The 20,373-nt window shown below is 46.2% G+C and overlaps 1 protein-coding gene, 1 long non-coding RNA gene, 2 other non-coding genes and 2 pseudogenes across 4 annotated transcripts; 3 read left to right on the top strand and 3 right to left on the bottom strand.

Annotated features, from left to right (window-relative positions):
• The first annotated feature begins 1,750 nt into the window (after window positions 1–1,750).
• TRNAF-GAA (transfer RNA phenylalanine (anticodon GAA)) lies at window positions 1,751–1,823 on the top strand. The gene has a single exon. It is a non-coding gene; the product is annotated as a tRNA-Phe (tRNA).
• A 3,254-nt stretch (window positions 1,824–5,077) lies between these two features.
• LOC133075852 (uncharacterized) lies at window positions 5,078–7,954 on the bottom strand. The gene is made up of 3 exons (XR_009697412.1): window positions 7,741–7,954; window positions 6,284–6,351; window positions 5,078–5,243 (listed from the first exon to the last, which is right to left on the bottom strand). It is a non-coding gene; the product is annotated as an uncharacterized LOC133075852 (long non-coding RNA).
• On the top strand, window positions 5,387–5,458 carry TRNAA-UGC (transfer RNA alanine (anticodon UGC)). Its single transcript has one exon. It is a non-coding gene; the product is annotated as a tRNA-Ala (tRNA).
• Window positions 7,955–11,818: 3,864 nt separating the features above from the next.
• On the top strand, window positions 11,819–14,224 carry UBC (ubiquitin C). The gene is made up of 2 exons (XM_061169503.1): window positions 11,819–11,927; window positions 12,778–14,224. Exon 2 carries the CDS (start codon window positions 12,781–12,783, stop codon window positions 14,152–14,154), a length of 1,374 nt encoding a protein of 457 aa, XP_061025486.1. The 5' UTR covers window positions 11,819–11,927; window positions 12,778–12,780; the 3' UTR covers window positions 14,155–14,224.
• Window positions 14,225–19,179: 4,955 nt separating this feature from the next.
• Window positions 19,180–20,169, bottom strand: LOC133075197 (large ribosomal subunit protein uL11-like; annotated as a pseudogene).
• On the bottom strand, window positions 19,648–19,758 carry LOC133076022 (U6atac minor spliceosomal RNA; annotated as a pseudogene).
• Window positions 20,170–20,373: the final 204 nt, after the last annotated feature.

Below are 20,373 nucleotides of genomic sequence, written 5' to 3'. Positions count from 1 at the left end.
CGGATTACAGCAACAACTAGAGCGAACGTTATATAGCTCCCATCATGCACCAGGCAGTATTCGTAAGCGCTTTACAGGTGTGCACCCATTTAATCCTCACAATAAGCCTAGTAGGGGCGATTTTATCACATCAGACAGATGAAATGCAGGCACTGAGCGTGGATCCAGTAACCTGTCCGAGGTCACGTGAATCAGTCTGGTCTAGACCCTGGTTACCTCTGGGGAGAAGGACTGGGATAAGGTGGGAGTGACTCTGCCTTTCCGTTCGGTAGTTTTCTGGACTGTTTGAATTTCTTTTTTTTTTTCGCTCTCCTTCCCTTCCTTCCTTCATTTCTTCCTTACTCGATTTTTATCAAATGGGTACACTTAGTTTTTCAAGAACTACTACGCGTTCGTGAAAAGCAGCAGTAGGGTCCCCTGCTGTATCCCCTTGCTCCTGAAGGAATTTAGGACATCCCTTTTTGGTGTACTGTTTATTTTGAGCTGTCAGCACCTCACTGGTCTCCTTGCTGCCACTTGAGCCCCTCCTGTGCATTCTCCATACAGCAGTCAAGGGAGACTTTAAGAGGTAAATCATATCACTCACTCCCCAGCACCTTTCCAACACAAAAGAAAGTACAAAGCCTTCACCGTGGCTTTCAAGGCCGGCAAGATCTGGCCTCTGTCCACCTCTTTGTACTTGCCTCCTATCTTCTGTCCCCTCAACCTCTTCACCTCTTCCACGCTGACTTTCTTTCCATTCATATAACTCGCCGGACTCTGTTTCAGCCTCAGGGCCTTTGCATCAGCTGTTGCCTCTGTTCCAGAGGCTCTTCCCCCAGCGGACTCTTCATTCTCCAAGTCTTCTCAGCACTCTCTCCTTCTCTTACTGCCCCCATCCCACGTGTTCCATCCCATCACTACCATTTAATTTGCTTCTTAGCATTCCTATTATGACGAATTATTTTGTTACTGTATTTGTGACTGGGTTACAGGGTCATTAGGTGCTTAGCAAACAGTTATTAAATGACTTCACATCATGAAGGACGTCCACACTTGTTCATCCTGTCTCAGACAACACTCCCCAGCCACCCATCTCCCAAAGGGCAGGGAAGCAGAGAGAGCCGAACCTGGATGCCGACCTGTTGATTTCTTCGTGCCTTGAAGCTGAGCAGCTGCCACAGGTGGGGTGGCCATGCTTGGAGGCCGGATCTGAGTCACTGCCCCAAGGAAAGCCCATACGGCCTCCCACATGCCTTGGCGTGGTCAGCATCCCTGCCATGCCTTGGGCTGCTTGGGGAGCTGCACCCAAGGGGAGACCTTGTTCAGTTGCGCAGAGAAGGGAGCCTGAGAAAGCAGAGCTCTGAGCCAGGTAATATTCGTTCTTTCCTTAATTCAGCAAATATTTTTAAGCACCTATTAGGTGCCAGGCACTGTTGTCGGCCTTAAGCGATACAGCAGTGACAGAGGCTGATGAGTTCCCTGCCCGTCGTGGGTCTGTCATTCTAGCCGGGGGGACAGATAATGGACAAGGAAAACAATACCTAAGCTAACAGTAAACAATAAAGGGCTGGGGTCGCGTAGGGAGGCGTGATCAGGGAAGGCTTCTCGGAGGCAGTGGCTTTGAAGGACGAGAAGGGGCGGGTGCGGGGCGAGCCTGGCAGGCATGCGTTCCCGCCGACCCTGGTTCCTCAGCAGCAGATCCCCAGGTCGAGGACCCAGGGCCATTAGACGACGAGGAGGACAGAAGCGCAGATTAGAGGCGGCAGGAGCCGAAATAGCTCAGTTGGGAGAGCGTTAGACTGAAGATCTAAAGGTCCCTGGTTCGATCCCGGGTTTCGGCAGCGTAACTTTTCTTCCCATGTGTCCGGGGAAAACAAAAAAGACGAAATGATTCTTTCAAATGAATAAAGGGGTTTCATTTTCTTTGTTTAAAACATCTCTGAGCAGTATCGAAGGGAAGCCAGAGGGTATGGGAACCTCCTCACAACTCCCCAACTGGAAAAATCCGACAAGACCAAGAAGTTCCCGAACTCCGTTTCTTTCTCTTCATAGACACTTAACCTCTGTTAGATGTCTGTTGGTTAATTTTTGCTGTTTATTAATTTTTGCTCTCTGAACCCTCACGGCTAAATCATGGACCAGGGAGAAAAAGTACTCTTTAAGATGGAATTAAATAAAGTGGGATTTTTCCTTCTTTTGTAGGAAAAGGTGAAATATCTAACCTTTTGGAACACATGACTAGTTAGGGAACGCTGAACGTACCTTTAAGGGCAGAGCCGAAGGGACGGCCGCAGAGCTAGTCCTCGTTAGTATAGTGGTGAGTATCCCCGCCTGTCACGCGGGAGACCGGGGTTCGATTCCCCGACGGGGAGGCGACCTCTTTTCGAGCTTCAGTATATTTTCATTTCTCTTCCAAACGAATAACTTTCATAAAAATTCCTTACTCTTTGGAAGAATCAACCTGGCAGGCAAGCGAGATTTGCACCGTCGGTTGTCTATCATCCGCTTGGTCGCAATCACGGACGAGCGTCCTCACGTCACATGGTTACAAGAAAGAAAAAGACAAAGTTCTCACGTTGAAGTGGAATTTTCCATTTTCTGCATGCCACAACGCCGCTGTCAAGTGTTTGGTTTATATAATGATCTCCCAGAATAAAACTGTCAACTCCTAAGTCCAGGAAATGTTCATTCTGCTGCAAATATTTCATCTTCTCATGTCTTGCGCCGGCCCAGAGGTTAGCCCTCAGAAAATGTCTATGGATTTGAGATGGGAGGTAGGGTGAGTCTAAACAGGACCGTTTTTTTTGGTTTTACTTCAGTTGCAGACTCAGCTTCCTGAATATGGCTATCATCCTTCCCGGGCTCCTAGTCTTCATTCATTTATTTGTCTGTTCATTTATTTGTTTTCACATTAATTCCATAAATATTTACTGAGTACTTATTATGTGCCAGGCACTGTTCAAGGCTCAGGGGATAGAGCAGGAAACAAAACAGGCAAGGCTCTGCCCTACTGAGCTTAGGACCAAGGCATGGACACAGGCAATAAGCAAATTGTATAAACACAGGTTCTGAGAGTGATAAATGCTATGGAGAAAAACAAAACAAATCGAAGTGATGCGATAGTGAATGCATGGGATTCACAGGTCCCTTCATTTAAAAAAAAAATTTTTTTTTTAATTAAAAAAAAAATCTTGGCCATACCGCGCAGCACGCAGGAGGATCTTATTTCCCTAACCAGGGATCGAACCCGCAGCCCCTGCAGTAGAAGGGCAGAGTCTTAACCACTGGACCACCAGGGACAGCCCCATAGGTCCCTTTAGAGAGGTGGCCAGGAAGGCCTTTCTGAGGACCCCGGCAATGAAACGAAGCCAGTCATGAGGAGATCTGGGGAACAGCTTTCCAGACAGCGGAATGGCAAGTGCAAAGGCCCTGAAGTGCATAGCAGCCTGGTCGCCTGAGGAACAGCTAGGAGGCAGGTGTGGCTAGAGTGCCCGTAGAGAGGAGCAGAGGAGTAAGGAAGGGAAGTTAGGGGGCGTCAACAGAGGCCAGATCACCGAGGGCCTTAAAGGCCAGAGTTAGGAGCATGGATTTGATTCTAAGTTTTACACAGAAAGCAAACATAATCGGGTTTGTTTGGAGCAGAACAATCGGGGCACCTGCTGAACTGACTACAACCCCTCAGCTCGCTCCCGAACCACGTCCAAAATACCACCACCTATGTTGCCATCCTTCTTCCGTTCTGTGGCTAAGGTCGCTCTCATGGCCGCCCTCTTGAGCTACAACAATAAGGACAGAGGATGGCTTTCAACGGAGCCCCATTCCGCAACTCACCCCATCGCCCTCCTGCTCTTTTCCTGTTTCACCAAAACAGTATCAGCAAAGCGTCAGTTCACACATGGGGTGAATATGAGAAGTAGTAGCCCTTCGCTGGAGTTCATATAATAACAGCATTTTTAACAATGAGAACTGCCATTTCAGAGCACGGGCCTCGTACCAGGCACTGTTCTACACCTTCTCTGTGTAACTCATTCAATGGTCACAATCACCCTGTGAAGCAGTTACTATTCAAATCTCCATTTCACAGATGAGGCCCAGAGAGGTGAGGTAATGAAATCACAGCTGCTGGGTCCAGTGTCCCCGGCACCAGCTCATTTGGGACTTTACTATGAAGGGTTTCAGGTACTGGCAGGCTGTAAGGGAGATGATTAGCTAAGGACTGAGGTGGCAGTGTATTTTTGGGTGCATTCTCCACATCATAGTAAAGTGACTCTATTTCTTGCCAGGAAATCTCAGGTGCTGGTGGAAAGAGGCGTAGCCTCACTTTTCGGTGTTCTCCTTGTCTCTCACCGAACCAGTGAGTGGCACCTTGATGACTTGAAGGACACTCCATACGCACTGTGACTTCTCTCCCCTTGGAGAGCACTCTGGACAAGAGGTGCTAATTGACAGCTAAGGAATGGCTCTTTTCAGTGAGCTATCACAGAGAGATTCCTTCCTTCCTCAGCGTTTTAGTGGGGGTGGATGTTTTTTTTTAGTTTGCTCTTTTTTTTTTTTTTGAATATATCTTTTTTTTTTGAATATATCTTTTTTTAATTGAAGTGTTGTGTTAGTTTCAAGTGTATATATGTATATATTCTTTTTCAGATTCTTTTCCACTGAGGGCTCATGTTAACATTCAGAGCTATTCTTTTTTTTTTTTTTTTTTTGTCTGCGTTGGGTCTTCGTTGCGGTGCACGGGCTTCTCATTGCGGTGGCTTCTCTTGTTCCGGAGCTCGGGGTCTAGGCGCGCAGGCTTCAGCAGCTGCGGCTTGCAGGCTCAGTAGTTGTGGCTCGCGGGCTCTAGAGCGCAGGCTCAGTAGTTGTGGTGCACGGGCTTAGTTGCTCCGCAGCATGTGGGATCTTCCCGGGCCAGGGCTCAAACCCATATCCCCTGCATTGGCAGGCGGATTCTTAACCACTGCGCCACCAGGGAAGTCCCAATATTCAGAGTTCTTGTTGGAGAAAAATAAAAATAAAAATAAAAGGTCTGCAAACCTCACAGTCACCAAAGGTTGGCATGGTTTTAAAGACCAGGAAACCGGAGATTTCTGGGTGGAGGTGCAATGAGGGCAATGTCCTTATTTATTGGAAAGAAACTCTTTTATTTTTTGTTCCTTCTTTTCTGTCTGTGAGGAGCAACATTCAAGAATAGGTCTGTCTCCCTTTGCTCCTTGGTTCCGGTATCAGCTGGAATTTCAGCTGCAGAGCTATGAAGGACGGGTCTAGTTGGGAAACATAAAACGATTTATTTTGATTTGCTTTAAACTTTAACACCCATTTAAGTATACAACATTTTAATTTAGGGGGAAAAAATCTAAAGAATAGACTATAGCAGAGAATTTCAGAAAGCAAGACAAAAGGGGAGGGGGATGTAGCTCAGCGGTAGAGCGTATGCTTTGCATGTATGAGGCCCCGGGTTCGACCCCCGGCATCTCCAATACACCTCTTCTGATTTTTTTTTTTTTTCTTTTTCCAAATTTCTGCCCCTGTTCATCATACAAACACCATGAACGTGATTATAACAGGTATTACTCCTCCGGTCACTACTTGGAAGTGGGATTTTCACAATAGGTGGGATCTGCCCTTCCTGAAGTCCCTAACACTCCAAATGTAATTTTGTTAGAAGAGGCAAAGGGAAGCAGTTACAAGAAACATGTAAAGGCAAAACCTGACATGATGACTGAAACCACGGCAAAAGTGAGAATGATCATTTAGGGAATTTCCCCTACACTTCCTGGCATTGTGACTGCAGTAAAAGGCCTGGAGGCCGGTGACTCATTCCCGGCCATCAGACGGCAAGCGTGGACGTCGTTCAAAGGTCTGAGCGTCTGTGCGGGCCCTTGCCCTTTATCTGTGCTCTCAATAACTCCCTCTGAAAATGGCTCCATTTTCAGAGGGAGCCACCCAAAAGGAAACCAGCAGACACAGCAGGCGGGATTGTGCTTCCTGCTTCCTCAGTGACAGGCCACGTCTGAACGCATGAATGGCTGTGGCGCACATACTGTTTAAACCTATGTTTATACACTGTACTTTATCATTAAAAATAAAAGCTATTTTATTAAAAGAAGGGGTCCTGTTGCACTCTGGGTTCGGTGGTTCTTCGTCTGCAGAAATAACGAATTCCTCATCCATCAAATCCTGTCTCTCATTTGATTTGCCCTCATGTTTTAAATCATAAAAACATCTCATCTTAGAGCTGGAGGGATCGGACTCTGCACAGCCTTCGTTTTTTGCGATGAAACAAATTCATGAAATGACTCACCCAGTTGGGGAGTGGAGTACTGGTGACAGCTTCTCTTTGTAATGAACTTCCGTGAAGGTTATTTCTCCCTAAATGTCAACAAGGTTTTAAGAGAACAAAACGTTGAGGTTATCTCTAAAGTTATCAGGCCTCACATGAAACGAATCATATGATTCTGTTTTACTTTGTATCTTATGCTTAAATATTTCTAATAGCACAATGACAAGGAAAAAAAACACCATAAGGAAAAAAGAACAAGGTGTGCTGGGAAATGGAGCTTTCTAGAAAAGATGTCATAACTCTTTGAAAAAAATGTTTCCCAATGATTAGATTTGATTTTACAATTAAAAAAATCAAAGTCCATTATATGAGGTACCAAAGGTAGTCACATTCTTGCGACTTCCCGGCGGTCTAGTGGTTAAGCCTCCGTGTTCCCACTGCAGGGGGACCCAGGTTCGATCCTGGTCTAAGATCTAAAATAAAAAAACTAGTCAAATTCATAGAAACAGAAAGAATGATGGTTGCCAAGGGCTGGGGGTGAAGGGTTAGTGTTTAATGGGTACAGAGTTTCAGTCTTGCAAGATGAAGAGTGGAGACGGATGGCAGTGATGGCTGCACAACAGAGTGAAAGTTGAAAGATAGCAGAACATGCCCCTGACGTTATTTTGAGCTATTGGCGCTTGAAAAACAGCAAATGCAAAGCGAGGCTTTCACTGAACTCCCCTTCTCCGCGCAAAGACAGATCCTTCAAAAGGAAGTCCATGGTCCTAGATCCCCTCCCCAGGAGTTTCACCAAGCAGGGAAGATTGGCTTTTGACACAGGAGAGACTAAAAGTTGATACCAAACTGTGTCACAAGCTATCATATCTCTATCCATTCTTCTATTCTCCCAGTAAAAATCATTTACTCTCCCTTAAGAGGACTTTCCCTGTTAAGATGGTATTTAAGCCTAAATTCTAAAGTCACATCTTTGAGTGACACATTTTCCCTCCGGGGTATCTCCCATATATTCAAGACGTGTGCATGTTAATAAATTATTGTGCTTTGTTTTGTTTTGTTCCTCTTGTTAATCTTTCATTACAGGCATCTCAGCTAAGAACTCAGAAGGGTAAAAGGAAATTTATTTTTCCTCCCCTACAATATACTTAACACTACTGAACTGTACACTAAAAAATGGTTGAGATGATATATTTTGTGTGTATTTTGCCACAATTTAAAGACAACAAATTAAAACACAAACAAAGACCCAGTAAGTTAACTAACTTCTTAACGTTCCTATACTAGGCAAAATTGGGCACTGGAACTTCGGTCTGATTTTCTGACTGGTGGGGGATGAAATGGGTTATTTTGAAGCCGGAGCAGTTTGTTTTCTGCCACACAATGCAAATACACAAATGTAAGCAGGAAAAGGAACAGAGCCTCTAGGGCTTCTTTTTCTTCTTCTTCTTTTTTTCTCCCCCCCCTAAGCCGCAGATTACCTTGACTTCCTTTTATGGTTATGTAACTGATGACAACACAAGGCAAACCTTTCCCATCCAGCTCTCCGATTTCACCCTTTCCCTTGGGAGGAAAATGTTTGCTGGTCGTTATGCGAACATTCTCATGATACTGAGTTAAGCCCCATACAAGGTTGTGTGACCTTCAGGGTAGCGGAGTCCTTTGGGGGAAGGAGGAAAGGCAGGCGGACCAGCAGGCACCAGTCCAGCCCCCTGCAGCCCAACACCCAGGCCCTTTGTGAGCTCAGCTCATCACGTGCTCACGCTTGCCCACCAATCCCGCCTTGTTGCTGGGTCTCTGTCACTCTTCCATTGGTGCCCGCTCTGAAGCAATCCCTTCTGGGGCGCCTGCAAACGATGGGTCAGTGGATGAAGGAGCTGAAAATGGATCCAGTGACTCAAGTGGCTTCTGGCACGTTCTAGCACATTGCATTCTAGGTCAGGGGATTTTAGGAGCGTGACTTGATACCCGATTCCTGAATCCAAGTGGGACATTTAGACTTTGGGAGCCCTTCTCAGCAAATAGAAAAGCAGTTGTAACAACAGCAACAAAAATCCTCTGTACAGCAGGGTTTATCAACCCGATGGATTACTGACATTGGGGACGGGGTAATTCTCTATTATGGGGGACCGTCCATTGAAGGATGTTTAGCAGCACCCCTGGCCTTTATCACTAGATGCTAGTGGCACCCCTCACCCCCAATACCACAGTATGACAGCCAAAAATGTCTCCTGGGAATTCCCTGGCAGTCCAGTGGTTACGACTCGGTGCTTTCACTGCTGTGGCCTGGGTTCAATCCCTGGTCAGGGAACTAAGATCCCGAGAGCGGAGAGGGGGCCAAAAAAAAAAAAAGTCTCCAGACATGGCCAAATGTCCACCGATGGGCCAAATCACTCGTGGCTGAGAACCACTGCTCCAGATAAACAGCAGCCACCTGTCTTTGGGGAGGTCATTTTTCCCTCCCCTCCCCCTCACCTCAATGCCCTTGGACAAATGTTTATTTCTATTTGCTTCAACCGAACCCACAGTTAGACTTAAGTTAGGGACCGCAGGGGTGGTACAGAGAATTTTTCTGCTAGAGACAACACAGTGTTCTCAGCTCATAAGAATGTTGTTTTCTCTTTGAAGGTAACTCCGGGCCCATTCCCCACCCTTTGAGCCTCTCTTCTCCCTCCTCTCCCCCTCTTTCTCCTTCTTTCCCTCCCTTGCCTCTGAAATCAGGCCTGTTTTTCTCTGTACCTTTTGGACCATGAAAAAAACTATGTCACAAAGCTCATGACTCAGCCTTGAAACAACAGGAATCACAAGGCTTGCAGGAAAGGAACAGCCAAAAGCAAACAGGGTGTGGTTTGAAGCCAGGTCTGGTCACCTGAGAAAGAACCTCAGCTTTTTGTTCCTCTGAAAACTTCTTTCTGAAATTTAGGGAGAAAAAAACTTTATAAAGAGCCTTGCTGTTCTGTTCCTTTAAACCCCCTTTCCAGAAAGTTAGAAATAACCTTCACGGAGGTCTGTATTGGAAGTCACTGTGAAACGGCAGAAATGCGTCTCGGGGTGGGAGGCTCTGAGGAGCTCCAGTTCTTTATGTCTCAGCGCAGAAAGAATTCAGGGAGAGGCAAAGCGATAGATAAGGAGTGATTTATTAGAATAGGACGCTTGCGAGGTTTCCAAGCCGGTGGGCGAGAGGGGGCTGCTCCCCGAGAACTTAGCGGGCTACAGTTTTAGAATCCAACAAAAAGTGGGGAGGGGGAAAGACCACCTTCTTCCTCATTCTTTTTTTTTTTTTATTAAGTTTTTTTTTTTTTTTAATCAGTCATCAATTTTATACATATCAGTGTACACATCCCCACCGCGGTTTTCCCCCCTTGGTGTCCATACGTTTATTCTCTACATCTGTGTCTCAACTTCTGCCCTGCCTCATTCTTGAGTAGATGTTAAGCTTCCATCATCAGTTCCTCCTCCATGTCAGGCAGGGGGTTTTCTTGTCCCTCCATCGTCAAGTCAGGACTGTCATGGCACAGTGGAAATGAGCTAAAAGGTGGTAACATATATTAAAAACGGTAAATCATCTCAGGTTTCAGTATAATGTCACCCTTTCCTTATATGTTTGTTTTCAGTATGCCCAGAGGAACGTGTCCTAGCAATCATTAAGTTACTGAGCTCACTGGGCAGGATGTGGGTCTCCTTCCAGCGCTGTTTGTTTCGGGCCATGTCTCCTGCTTCTGTTGCATGGGGTTTTTTTGCTAAGCAAGCCTGCTGGTTTTGTGGTTAAGTAAACCTGCTTTCTTGAGTGAACGACCCCTTAACTTACATACTTTTTTCTCTGCTTACAATCCCCTAGTGGGATTAACTATAATATTTAATCACCAACTTTGTCTCTTTACTCTGTCCCTGTCAACTGGGGTCTCCTGCTAACCTGAAAAATGACATTTTATTTTTATTATTCATTCTAATTTCCCAGTAATAAATTCATTCTGAAAAATGTTAGAAATGATAGAGGTTAAAGTCTATTTTGAAAATTGCTCAGACCTTCTTCATAAGTACATACACAGGTTACCAAAGAAAATATATAGCAGTTTTGTTCTGATTCACGTTTTAAGTATAATGTTTAAGTAATATAATGTTCATAATTTCAAGCAGGAATGTAGTCTTTTCCTAATGGCAGAACATGTTTTAGTCAGTTGCCCCTTTTTCTATATATATTTTTTTGAAAGCTTTAAGGGTAAAAATTAAAAACACCCTCCCCTCATTTGTACAAATAGGGAATATTTCTAGAAGAGTCCAGAAAGAACGGTGGCTGGGGAACTGAAGGCATGAGGAAGATTTTCCACTGTAAACTTCAAAAACATCTGTTGGCATCATGTTCATATATTTCAAAATACTTTAAAAATCTGCTGGAGAAATGACATAGAGATCATAAAATAGATTGTCATAAAAAAAGGAAAAAGAGCTAACTGACGATCTTTTTCTCTTCTTTTACCCAAAGGGAATCTGCCTAGAGAGTTAAATTTTATATTTGGGATATTAATTTTTTTTCCCCCAGGAATAAACAGAACTTAGATTCAATAAGTATCTTCTTAAAATCTCGGGCTTAAATAGGTTTGATTTCTGATTTCTGAACTCAGCTAAATGTCAACAGAATTCAAATTCCAACGCCTCCCTGTTGATAATCAAGCACAAACCAGGAAGGCTGAAGAGCAATCTGGAAAGTTCTGTCAGCTTTCAAGTCCAGCGCAAAGAGTTTTACACAGCTGTGTGGAATTTCTGCTTTTCTTTTCAAAACTCAATGTAGACCTGCCATAGGCATTTCTCCCTTGGAAACTGAGTTTTCACTCCTGTGTTCTGAGGAATTCCTGAGGCTCCTGACGACCCGTCTGAGGCGGGCTTGAGGCCGCGGCCCCGGGATTTGTCGAGTCATTCGTCTTGTCCCGGTGCCCGCCCGGTGGGGGATGGGCGCGGCCGCCACAAGTTTGGGGGCTGGACCCCCAGGGAGGCCTCGCGACGGGCTGAGGATGAGGGGGAAGTTCAGGGCAACAGAAACACTACCATTATCTAAATGAGACTCACAATAAACACCCCTCTTTACTCGCGGGGGGGAGGGGCAGGGCGGGGTGTGCGCTGGGGGAGCGGGACCCCGACTCGGCGTGAGGCGCTCGGCCGGACGCCTGTCCGCCTAGGGCGGGTCTCGGGAACGGCGGGGCCCGTCCGGGCCGGGGGGAGGGGGCCTCGAGGCCGGGGTGGGGCGGAGACAGCCCGCTCCGGACGCCTGGACGACTCCACGCCGGGTTTTCACGCCGCCCGCTCCCCATTCTCCCTCCCCTCAAGTCGAGCCCCGGGCAAGTCCGCGGACGCAGCGCTCCACGAGCGGGTTGATCCCTCCGCCCGGCCTCTCGGGACGGCGGCCCGCTCCGCGCCAGATTCGGCCCCAAAGCTCCAGTCTTCACAGGAGACCATTTTATGAGTGGAATTAGTCGAGTCTGGGGTTTCTCTTCAGAGGGCAGGAGGGCTGCGAAAAGTAGTCCCTTCTCGGCGTTTCTGCGGAGGGATCCATCGGGGCGGCGCTACCTGTAACTATATAAGGAAGCGCCGGGGAGGCGGTGTGCAGGCGGTTTCGTGAAGGCTGAGAGCTGACTTGCGGTTCTTCTGTGTTCGCTGCCGCCACCACCACTTGGTGAGTAGGGGTCCCGGGGGTCTCGCGGCCGCGGGGGGCGCGGGGGGCCGACTTGCCCGCTGCGGCAGAGGGGGCAGCCGAGGCCTTCAGTCACCCGGGGCCCGCTAGCAGCAGGGTGGTGCTGAGGGGGAGGAACGCGGCAAAATGGCGGCCGTTCCCCGTCTCTCGGTGGGAGAAGCCGGACTCTGAAGTGGGCTTTGAGGTGGGAGAGAGAAGCTGGGGGGCGGGGGAGGGGACTGCGGCTGGAAAGGAAACGCGAGAGGCCCGTGAGGCCTCCATGGCGGCGGGGCCGAGCTTTTTGGGGAACGGGGTTGGGCGGCGTGTGAGGGAATCGAACATGAGGGCCCGGTTTGACTCGAGCGAGAACTCGGTTTCCCATCCCAGTAAGGGGACGTTAACTGCCGATGCCACGGAGCCGTCGTGCACGCGCGATGGGGGAGGGGACCCGCTCGCCCCCGCGGTTACGAGACGTCATCCCTTCTGTGGGCTCACAAGCGAGGGTGGGGCCGCCTGCCGGTTGTGTGGAGGGAGAGTTTTTCTAGTCTCGGGGCACAGGGTTTGGGCGTGGGGTGGTCGCTGCCCTGTTGGCAGGGGACACACAGCCAGTGAGGGGGGAGGGTAAGTGAGGCCCGCGCATTGACTTGGGTCAGGTTTCCCTGCTTTTCTTTGTTAAGTGCATGAAACGTTGGTTTTGACCTTATTTGTCAAGCTTTCGAGTTTTTGGGCAGGTTAGTCATTTGGCTAGTATATAGTGACGCATAACTTTGTAGCATTAGGTATGTGTTGACGTCTGAATTATCTGTTAAACGCTGGGGTTCTTTTTTGTGTTACTTTTTTTTTGTTCCAACAGACAATGCAGATCTTCGTGAAGACCTTGACCGGTAAGACCATCACCCTGGAGGTGGAGCCCAGTGACACCATCGAGAACGTCAAGGGGAAGATCCAAGAAAAAGAGGGCATCCCCCCAGACCAGCAGAGGTTGATCTTTGCCGGGAAACAGCTGGAAGATGGGCGCACCCTATCTGACTACAACATCCAGAAAGAGTCCACTCTGCATCTGGTCCTCCGCCTCAGAGGTGGGATGCAGATCTTCGTGAAGACCTTGACCGGTAAGACCATCACCCTGGAGGTGGAGCCCAGTGACACCATCGAGAACGTCAAGGCAAAGATCCAAGACAAGGAGGGCATCCCCCCAGACCAGCAGAGGTTGATCTTTGCCGGGAAACAGCTGGAAGATGGGCGCACCCTGTCTGACTACAACATCCAGAAAGAATCCACTCTGCATCTGGTCCTCCGCCTCAGAGGTGGGATGCAGATCTTCGTGAAGACCTTGACCGGTAAGACCATCACCCTGGAGGTGGAGCCCAGTGACACCATCGAGAACGTCAAGGCAAAGATCCAAGACAAGGAGGGCATCCCCCCAGACCAGCAGAGGTTGATCTTTGCCGGGAAACAGCTGGAAGATGGGCGCACCCTATCTGACTACAACATCCAGAAAGAGTCCACTCTGCATCTGGTCCTCCGCCTCAGAGGTGGGATGCAGATCTTCGTGAAGACCTTGACCGGTAAGACCATCACCCTGGAGGTGGAGCCCAGTGACACCATCGAGAACGTCAAGGCAAAGATCCAAGACAAGGAGGGCATCCCCCCAGACCAGCAGAGGTTGATCTTTGCCGGGAAACAGCTGGAAGATGGGCGCACCCTGTCTGATTACAACATCCAGAAAGAATCCACTCTGCACCTGGTCCTGCGCCTCAGAGGTGGGATGCAGATCTTCGTGAAGACCTTGACCGGTAAGACCATCACCCTGGAGGTGGAGCCCAGTGACACCATCGAGAACGTCAAGGCGAAGATCCAAGACAAGGAGGGCATCCCCCCAGACCAGCAGAGGTTGATCTTTGCCGGGAAACAGCTGGAAGATGGGCGCACCCTGTCTGATTACAACATCCAGAAAGAATCCACTCTGCATCTGGTCCTCCGCCTCAGAGGTGGGATGCAGATCTTCGTGAAGACCTTGACCGGTAAGACCATCACCCTGGAGGTGGAGCCCAGTGACACCATCGAGAACGTCAAGGCGAAGATCCAAGACAAGGAGGGCATCCCCCCAGACCAGCAGAGGTTGATCTTTGCCGGGAAGCAGCTGGAAGATGGGCGCACCCTGTCTGACTACAACATCCAGAAAGAATCCACTCTGCACTTGGTCCTGCGCTTGAGGGGAGGTGTCTAAGTTCTTCCTTTTAAGCTTTCGACAAATTTCATTGCACTTTTCTTTCAATAAAGTTGTTGGCATTCTCAAATAGTGTAATTTATTTATTTTTAATAAGTGTTTCCAGAAGATTTTTAATTAGGGGTGGGGTGTGAGGGATCAAAGTTTCGGTCTACCAGATGATTCTGTGGTAACCTGGAGGTAAGAAATGTCAGTAAAAGGTGGCCTTAATATAGAACTGTAGTGGGTGAGTATAAATAAAAACCAGACAAGTTGGAGGTTGCAGTTAGAATTTTCCATGTGGACGCTTAGATGTAGATGTAAACTACTGACTTTAAAAATACTGAGTTTGGGTGTGGTCCCTGAGAGTGGGAGAGTTTCTTGAATACCAGCAGGGAGGAGCTATTAGACGGCAGAAGTGGTGGAAGGGAACCTACAGAAAAATCAGTTTTAGTACATAGCTCTGTTTAAATTCACATTGAGCTGCATAGAAAGTCATTTGACCAGATGTTTCTTTTTAAAAAGGATGTGACAATGTTTTTTTGAACTTTATTTTTTATACAGCAGGTTCTTACTATCTGTTTTATACATATTAGTGTATATATGTCAATCCCAATCTCCCAATTCATCACACCACCACCCCCTGCCACTTTCCCCTCTTGGCGTCCATACGTTTGTTCTCTAGGGTGTGGCAGTTTAATTTTTACTAAAGTCTCATTAGGCGTTACGCTAGAAAGTTTAGGAGTTAGAGAATTAAAGCTATTGTCATCATTTTTGCTAAGACAAAATTGTCAAGATTCCTTAATTTTATGTGACTAGATGAAAGATTTGTATATAGCTAAATCGGTGGGTGAAGCAGTTGGCTCTTGGGTCTTTTACAGTGACATTTACCCAATCAAATGCTACTGGTAAGTATCTTTGTGTGTCATAACTAGAGCCAAAGGTGAAAGTTGCAGGGAAGCTGGTTTAATGTAAGGAGATGGCACTGGTTGGTAGGTACCCCTGAAGTCAGAGACTTATTTGAAGGACTCGAAATAAGGGATTTTTCTCTCCAAAGAGCATCACGCCCGCCAGCTTCTCCCTTCCACTCTTCCACTTTTAGGGTATGCATGTGTAACTTCTGATGCAGAGGAAATTTTACTGCCAGTTCTAGAATATCTAAAGTCAACAGGCTTAAGTCCTCGCTTTAGGGAATCACAACTAGGAAATGCCATTTGAGAAGTTTGTCTTAGGCAAATCTGTTACTTATTGTGGGTTTTCACTTTATTGACATGAGAACATGTATAGTTCACTGGATTTCCATGATTCACCCATGCAAATGAACATACAGGTCAAGAAGCAACATTACAAAAATCCCTGGAACTCCACCAGCACCTGTAACCATGTCCAGTCAATGAATAGTTTTTGTGTAAGTAGTTTTATTGCTCATTAAAAATAAGTGGTCATAGCATAGGGGAAAAACCTCAATAGCATCTTGAAAATGACTGCTCTGCAGGACAGGTTTTGCAAGATTCCTAAGGCCGTGTTAGTGATGAGTGCTTTGTCTTCAAGTGTGAGACGGTCGGTGGCTAGTGATGCTTCAGAACGTGGGGCTGGGTCAGCTCATGGGGGGGACCATGTGTGTGACACGCAGAAGGATCTTGGCATTAGAGCATAAAGCTGTGTGGGCGTCCTAGGGGTGGGGATGCTCAATGGAGAACTTCCTGAGGAACAGGTGGCTCCTTCCTGTCAAGTTTAATGAAAGGAGTTGCTAATTACAGGTGTAAACACTAGAAAAGATTTGAAAAACAATTACAAACATTAAAACCAGTGATGGTACAGACAAAATATATATTAAATACTAAAACATGCATAAGATATAGTACAAACATTAAAATCAATGATGAAGTGAAAGTTCCACATAAGCTTACTCCCAGGAAAATGAGTATTATTTGCCTCTTACTGTTTCTAATTGCAATGTATACATACATTGTGTTTTATAAAGTCAAAGGTAGCCCACCTAAGTTCCTAAGTAGTTAACCATATTCCTTCCCAGTGATAACTGATTTTAAAGTTTGGTATTCCTTTGGGCTTTCCTCCTGTGTAGTAAATACATATAGTTGTATACATAAATACAAATAGGACCATTCACAAGATAGTGTTTCTCAGCTTTTTTTTTTTTAAACTAGGTAATTATGGACATCTTTCCATGCCAGCATATTAAGATCTCCATCATTCTTTTTAATACTCTAGCTAGTATTTCATTGTATAGATGACCTGTGACTTATTTAACCTGTCCACCAACATTTGATTCTAGGTTTTTGCTGTTACAATCCTGCTGTAAAGTACATCGTTATACACATATCTGTCATATACTAGTATTTTGAAAGGATAACAAAACTACAAGATTTCTATTTAATAAGGTTCTTGGGGATAATTTTAAAAATCAGCCTTAAAACATTTTTATAAATAATGATTACTGTATTTGTTACTGTCTCATATTTTCCTACTTTTATTTTTTTGAGTAGATGATACTTTAATGTGTTTCAGACATATAAAAAGTTTAAAACAGTATATAATGAAAAGTCTTCAATTTTGTATCCCAGCCACTTGGTTCTCCACCTCCCCCAGTATGTGCTTTCAGAGTTTCTCTATGCATGTAGAAGCAACTACTAATTATTAATTCCCCTTTATGCAAAAGGTAGCATACTGGCTTGCAGTCTGTCCTGCACCATGCTTTTTCACTTTATGTCTTTTATAGTTTTGACAGAGTTCTAATATCCTTTCATTCTGTATAAAGGAAAAATACCTTTCATGTAATTTTCTCAAGAATAAAGACCACGAGAGCAACACAATCCCTAGTGAACATTTACAGGACCCTTTACCCAACAAATACAAGCATGACAGGAAAAATAGTGATATAGTGATGAACGAGAAGCGTTTCTATCATCAAGGGATTCTGAGTCTAGTTAAAGAACAGAGATGCTAGACTTGCTCAGTTTCGTTGAATGATCTTAAAGCACCCCAAAGTTTGGTTTCACACGTGAGTTAATACTATGTAAGGATTCATTTACATAGATGTGATTGTGTGAATCTTGAATAAACCAGAAGAAAAATGCATGGCTCATATTTGTTTAGTGTTCCTTTTTATGTTTTGTCTGAAAGCACAACGAAGTCCTCGTCAAGTTATAAATATGGTCCTCAGAGAGGTATGCTGTTTAGAGATTGGCAAGCGCTTTTTAACTCAAGGATGTCAGCCTTAGTGTGCAGTGCTATCTCTGCCGGAAGAGGGAGCTACTGGAACAGACTTTGGTTTAGTCATGAAGCCTGCAGCGCCACCAAGCGGTGTGGTTGACTAGGCAATTTGTGCTTTTACTTTTCTATTTCTCACAGTGGGTTGTTTACTCATTAGTAAAAGTTAATTTGCTGTCCTCCCAAATGCCTTTTACTTTATCCTGTTTCTGCCGGTCCTGAAGCCATCTCCTTTTTTTTTTTTTAATTTATTTTTTGGCTGCGTTGGGTCTTCGTTGCTGCATGCAGGTTTTTCTCTAGTTGCTGCGAGCGGGGCTACTCTTCATTGAGGTGCGCAGGCTTCTCGTTGCGGTGGCTTCTCTTGTGGAGCACAGGCTCTAGGCGCACGGGCTTCAGTAGTTGTGGCACGCGGGCTCAGTAGTTGTGGCACGCGGGCTCAGTAGTTGTGGGTCGCGGGCTGTAGAGTGCAGGCTCAGTAGTGGTGACGCACGGGCTTAGTTGCTCCGCAGCATGTGGGATGTTCCCGGACCAGGGATGGAACCCATCCCTGGTTCGATTGCACTGGCAGGTGGATTCTTAACTGCTGCGCCACCAGGGAAGCCCCAAGCCATCTCCTTTTCCATTCCAGCTGGAATAACTCCATAGCATCTAATGTAGCTATTATTCAACATAGATGCTCTGTTTCTTACAGTATCTCATCAGATCTAACCCCTCAAAATGCCCTTCTGCCTGCTTCTCTTATCTGCTGACCACTTTCTTTTTCCCCATATGCTCCCTGACATTTTCTACTTCCTTGTTTCACTCCAGCTGCTCCTCTTTCTAAAATACCACCTTTCCCCGATGTCTGACTTTAAAAAAAAACAAGTCTATAGCCTTGGCTGCAGTAAGGAAAGAGCTGGGTTCCTGGGACAGCACAGAGAGGTTATATCGCAGCCCAGAGAAGGCGTGTATAGGATGGCAAGAGGTCACTGGCAGAATTTCCTGAGGCAGGAGGCTGGCTGAGCAGCAGGGAACTATCAGCACAGATTTGTGGAAAGTGGAAGCATTCCTCAGAAACCCCCAAAAATACCACGGAAGGGAAACTGGTAAGTGGGCTTCCTAGAGGCGGTCACACACAATGCAGAACAGGTGGGTCATATGGGCTTTAAAGGAAATGCTGACTCCTCCACACTGGCTCATACAGACACTGGGTCACAGCTCCCTGCCCCCTCCTCCCTATTGGTCATTCCCCTGGCATAGTCCAACCTGATGGGCTTCACTAGAGTTTTCAAAGGCCCCCCCCCACGGAAATGCTTGAGATTGTAAAAAATACATTGTATCCAATATATGAAAATTACAAGATTGAATTTAAATATTTTAGAATCTTCAAAAGGTAACACGTAAACTGGCACAGACTTCAACGCTGACATAGGGACTTGTATTTAAATGGGGGTACTTTTTAATGCAAGATATAATATGAAATGCTTTATATTTGGCTGTAGCATCCAAAGTAAAAATGTCTAGGGCCTACATGGGTCTTAAAATGGCCCTGTTCTTTTCTTTCATTTAAAAAGAAATTGAAAACAGATTAGACATTTTTTTTTCAAATGTTTCCCTGCCAAAAGAGAATTTTGAAAGTTTTTGGAATAAATCATCCCAAGAATGTCAGTATAGCTGATTTATGTTTTGATCCAGGATCCAGTAAAGATTCATGCTTTGCCTTGGTTATTATATCTCCTTTATGTTTCTCTCTCTCTCTTTTTTTTTTTTTGGTTTGGTTGTGAAATGATTCTTTATTTACGTGCTCCTTTATTGAAACACTTCCCTTTCTAGTTTTTAACTAACTGGGCATTGCATGGCACCACTGTTGATGTCATCTTTCATGTCGTGACGGTGGTGGCCATCAGCACAACACCTCACAGACCGGGCAGTCCTCAGTGTCTCTTGATGGTTCCAAGAGAATTCTCTAACCAAGGACCGGTGCTGCATCTGTCGGGCAATGTTGACAATCTTGTCAAAGTGATACTCCCACTGTGCTTAATGTTTGTCTGCTTCTTTCCGTCTCTTGGCCGTTCCTTGAGGACTTTGATGATCAGCGCAGAGGCAAAACGTACCACCTCAGCCTGAGCCTGTTGGTTCTGAATGGTCAGTTTCACTGTCATCCTCAGATGCCTCCAGTCACTGGTTGCCTTGGCGATGTCATCACCAACGTTTTTTGGAGACGGGCCTAGGGGGCAGATCTCAGGGGTCAGGGCAGATGTGGCACTGAATTCCCCACCAGTGTACCTCAGGCACACGACTTTGAGAAACCGTGGGTAGGTGGCTGTACTTTAACCATATCTGTGTTGTCAGGCCTGAGGGCCTCTTCTATCCTAGTCCAGGGGAGAGCTAACCTTCTCTCCCTTCGCGCAACACCCCTCCTCTGTCTCTCTTGTTTTTTGGCCTGTGGGATCTTAGTTCCCTGACCAGGGATTGAACCCAGGACCTCAGCAGTGAGAGGCAAAGTCCTAACCACTAGACTGCCAGGGAATTCCCCACACCCTCTCTTTCTCTTAATCTAGAACAACCCTATGCCTTTTGTATTTCCTAGGACACTGACTTTGAAGAACCAGGCCAGCTGATTTAACAAATGTCTCCCATTCTGGATTTGTCTGATCGTTTCCTCATGTGTGTGTGCCATTTTGAAAAATATATATAATATAACACATTTATTGTCTCCCAATTTGCACTCCACCTGTCTGTCCCTTCATCTTTCCGTCTCAGCTAATATCTCCTCCGTGTCTTCCTGTTCCAGCCAAAGCCTTTACCTCTCTTTCTTTCACCCATCCAGTCCAATTCATCAGCAAATCCCATCCACTCAGCCTCTAAAACATAGCCAGACTCTTGTGGCTCTTTCTCCAGGCCAACACCCTGATCCGAGGCACTGATTTCTTTCGTCTTAACCCCCCAACTGGTCTCTGCTCCCACTTGGGCCCTGGATGATCCACCCTCCTGCCAGTAGGGTGGGATGTGCAGATTTCCAGAAAGCTG

This window comes from Eubalaena glacialis, chromosome 15 (genome assembly GCF_028564815.1).
Source record: "Eubalaena glacialis isolate mEubGla1 chromosome 15, mEubGla1.1.hap2.+ XY, whole genome shotgun sequence".
Lineage (NCBI taxonomy): Eukaryota > Metazoa > Chordata > Mammalia > Artiodactyla > Balaenidae > Eubalaena > Eubalaena glacialis.
This window is presented reverse-complemented; position numbering and strand designations above follow the sequence as displayed.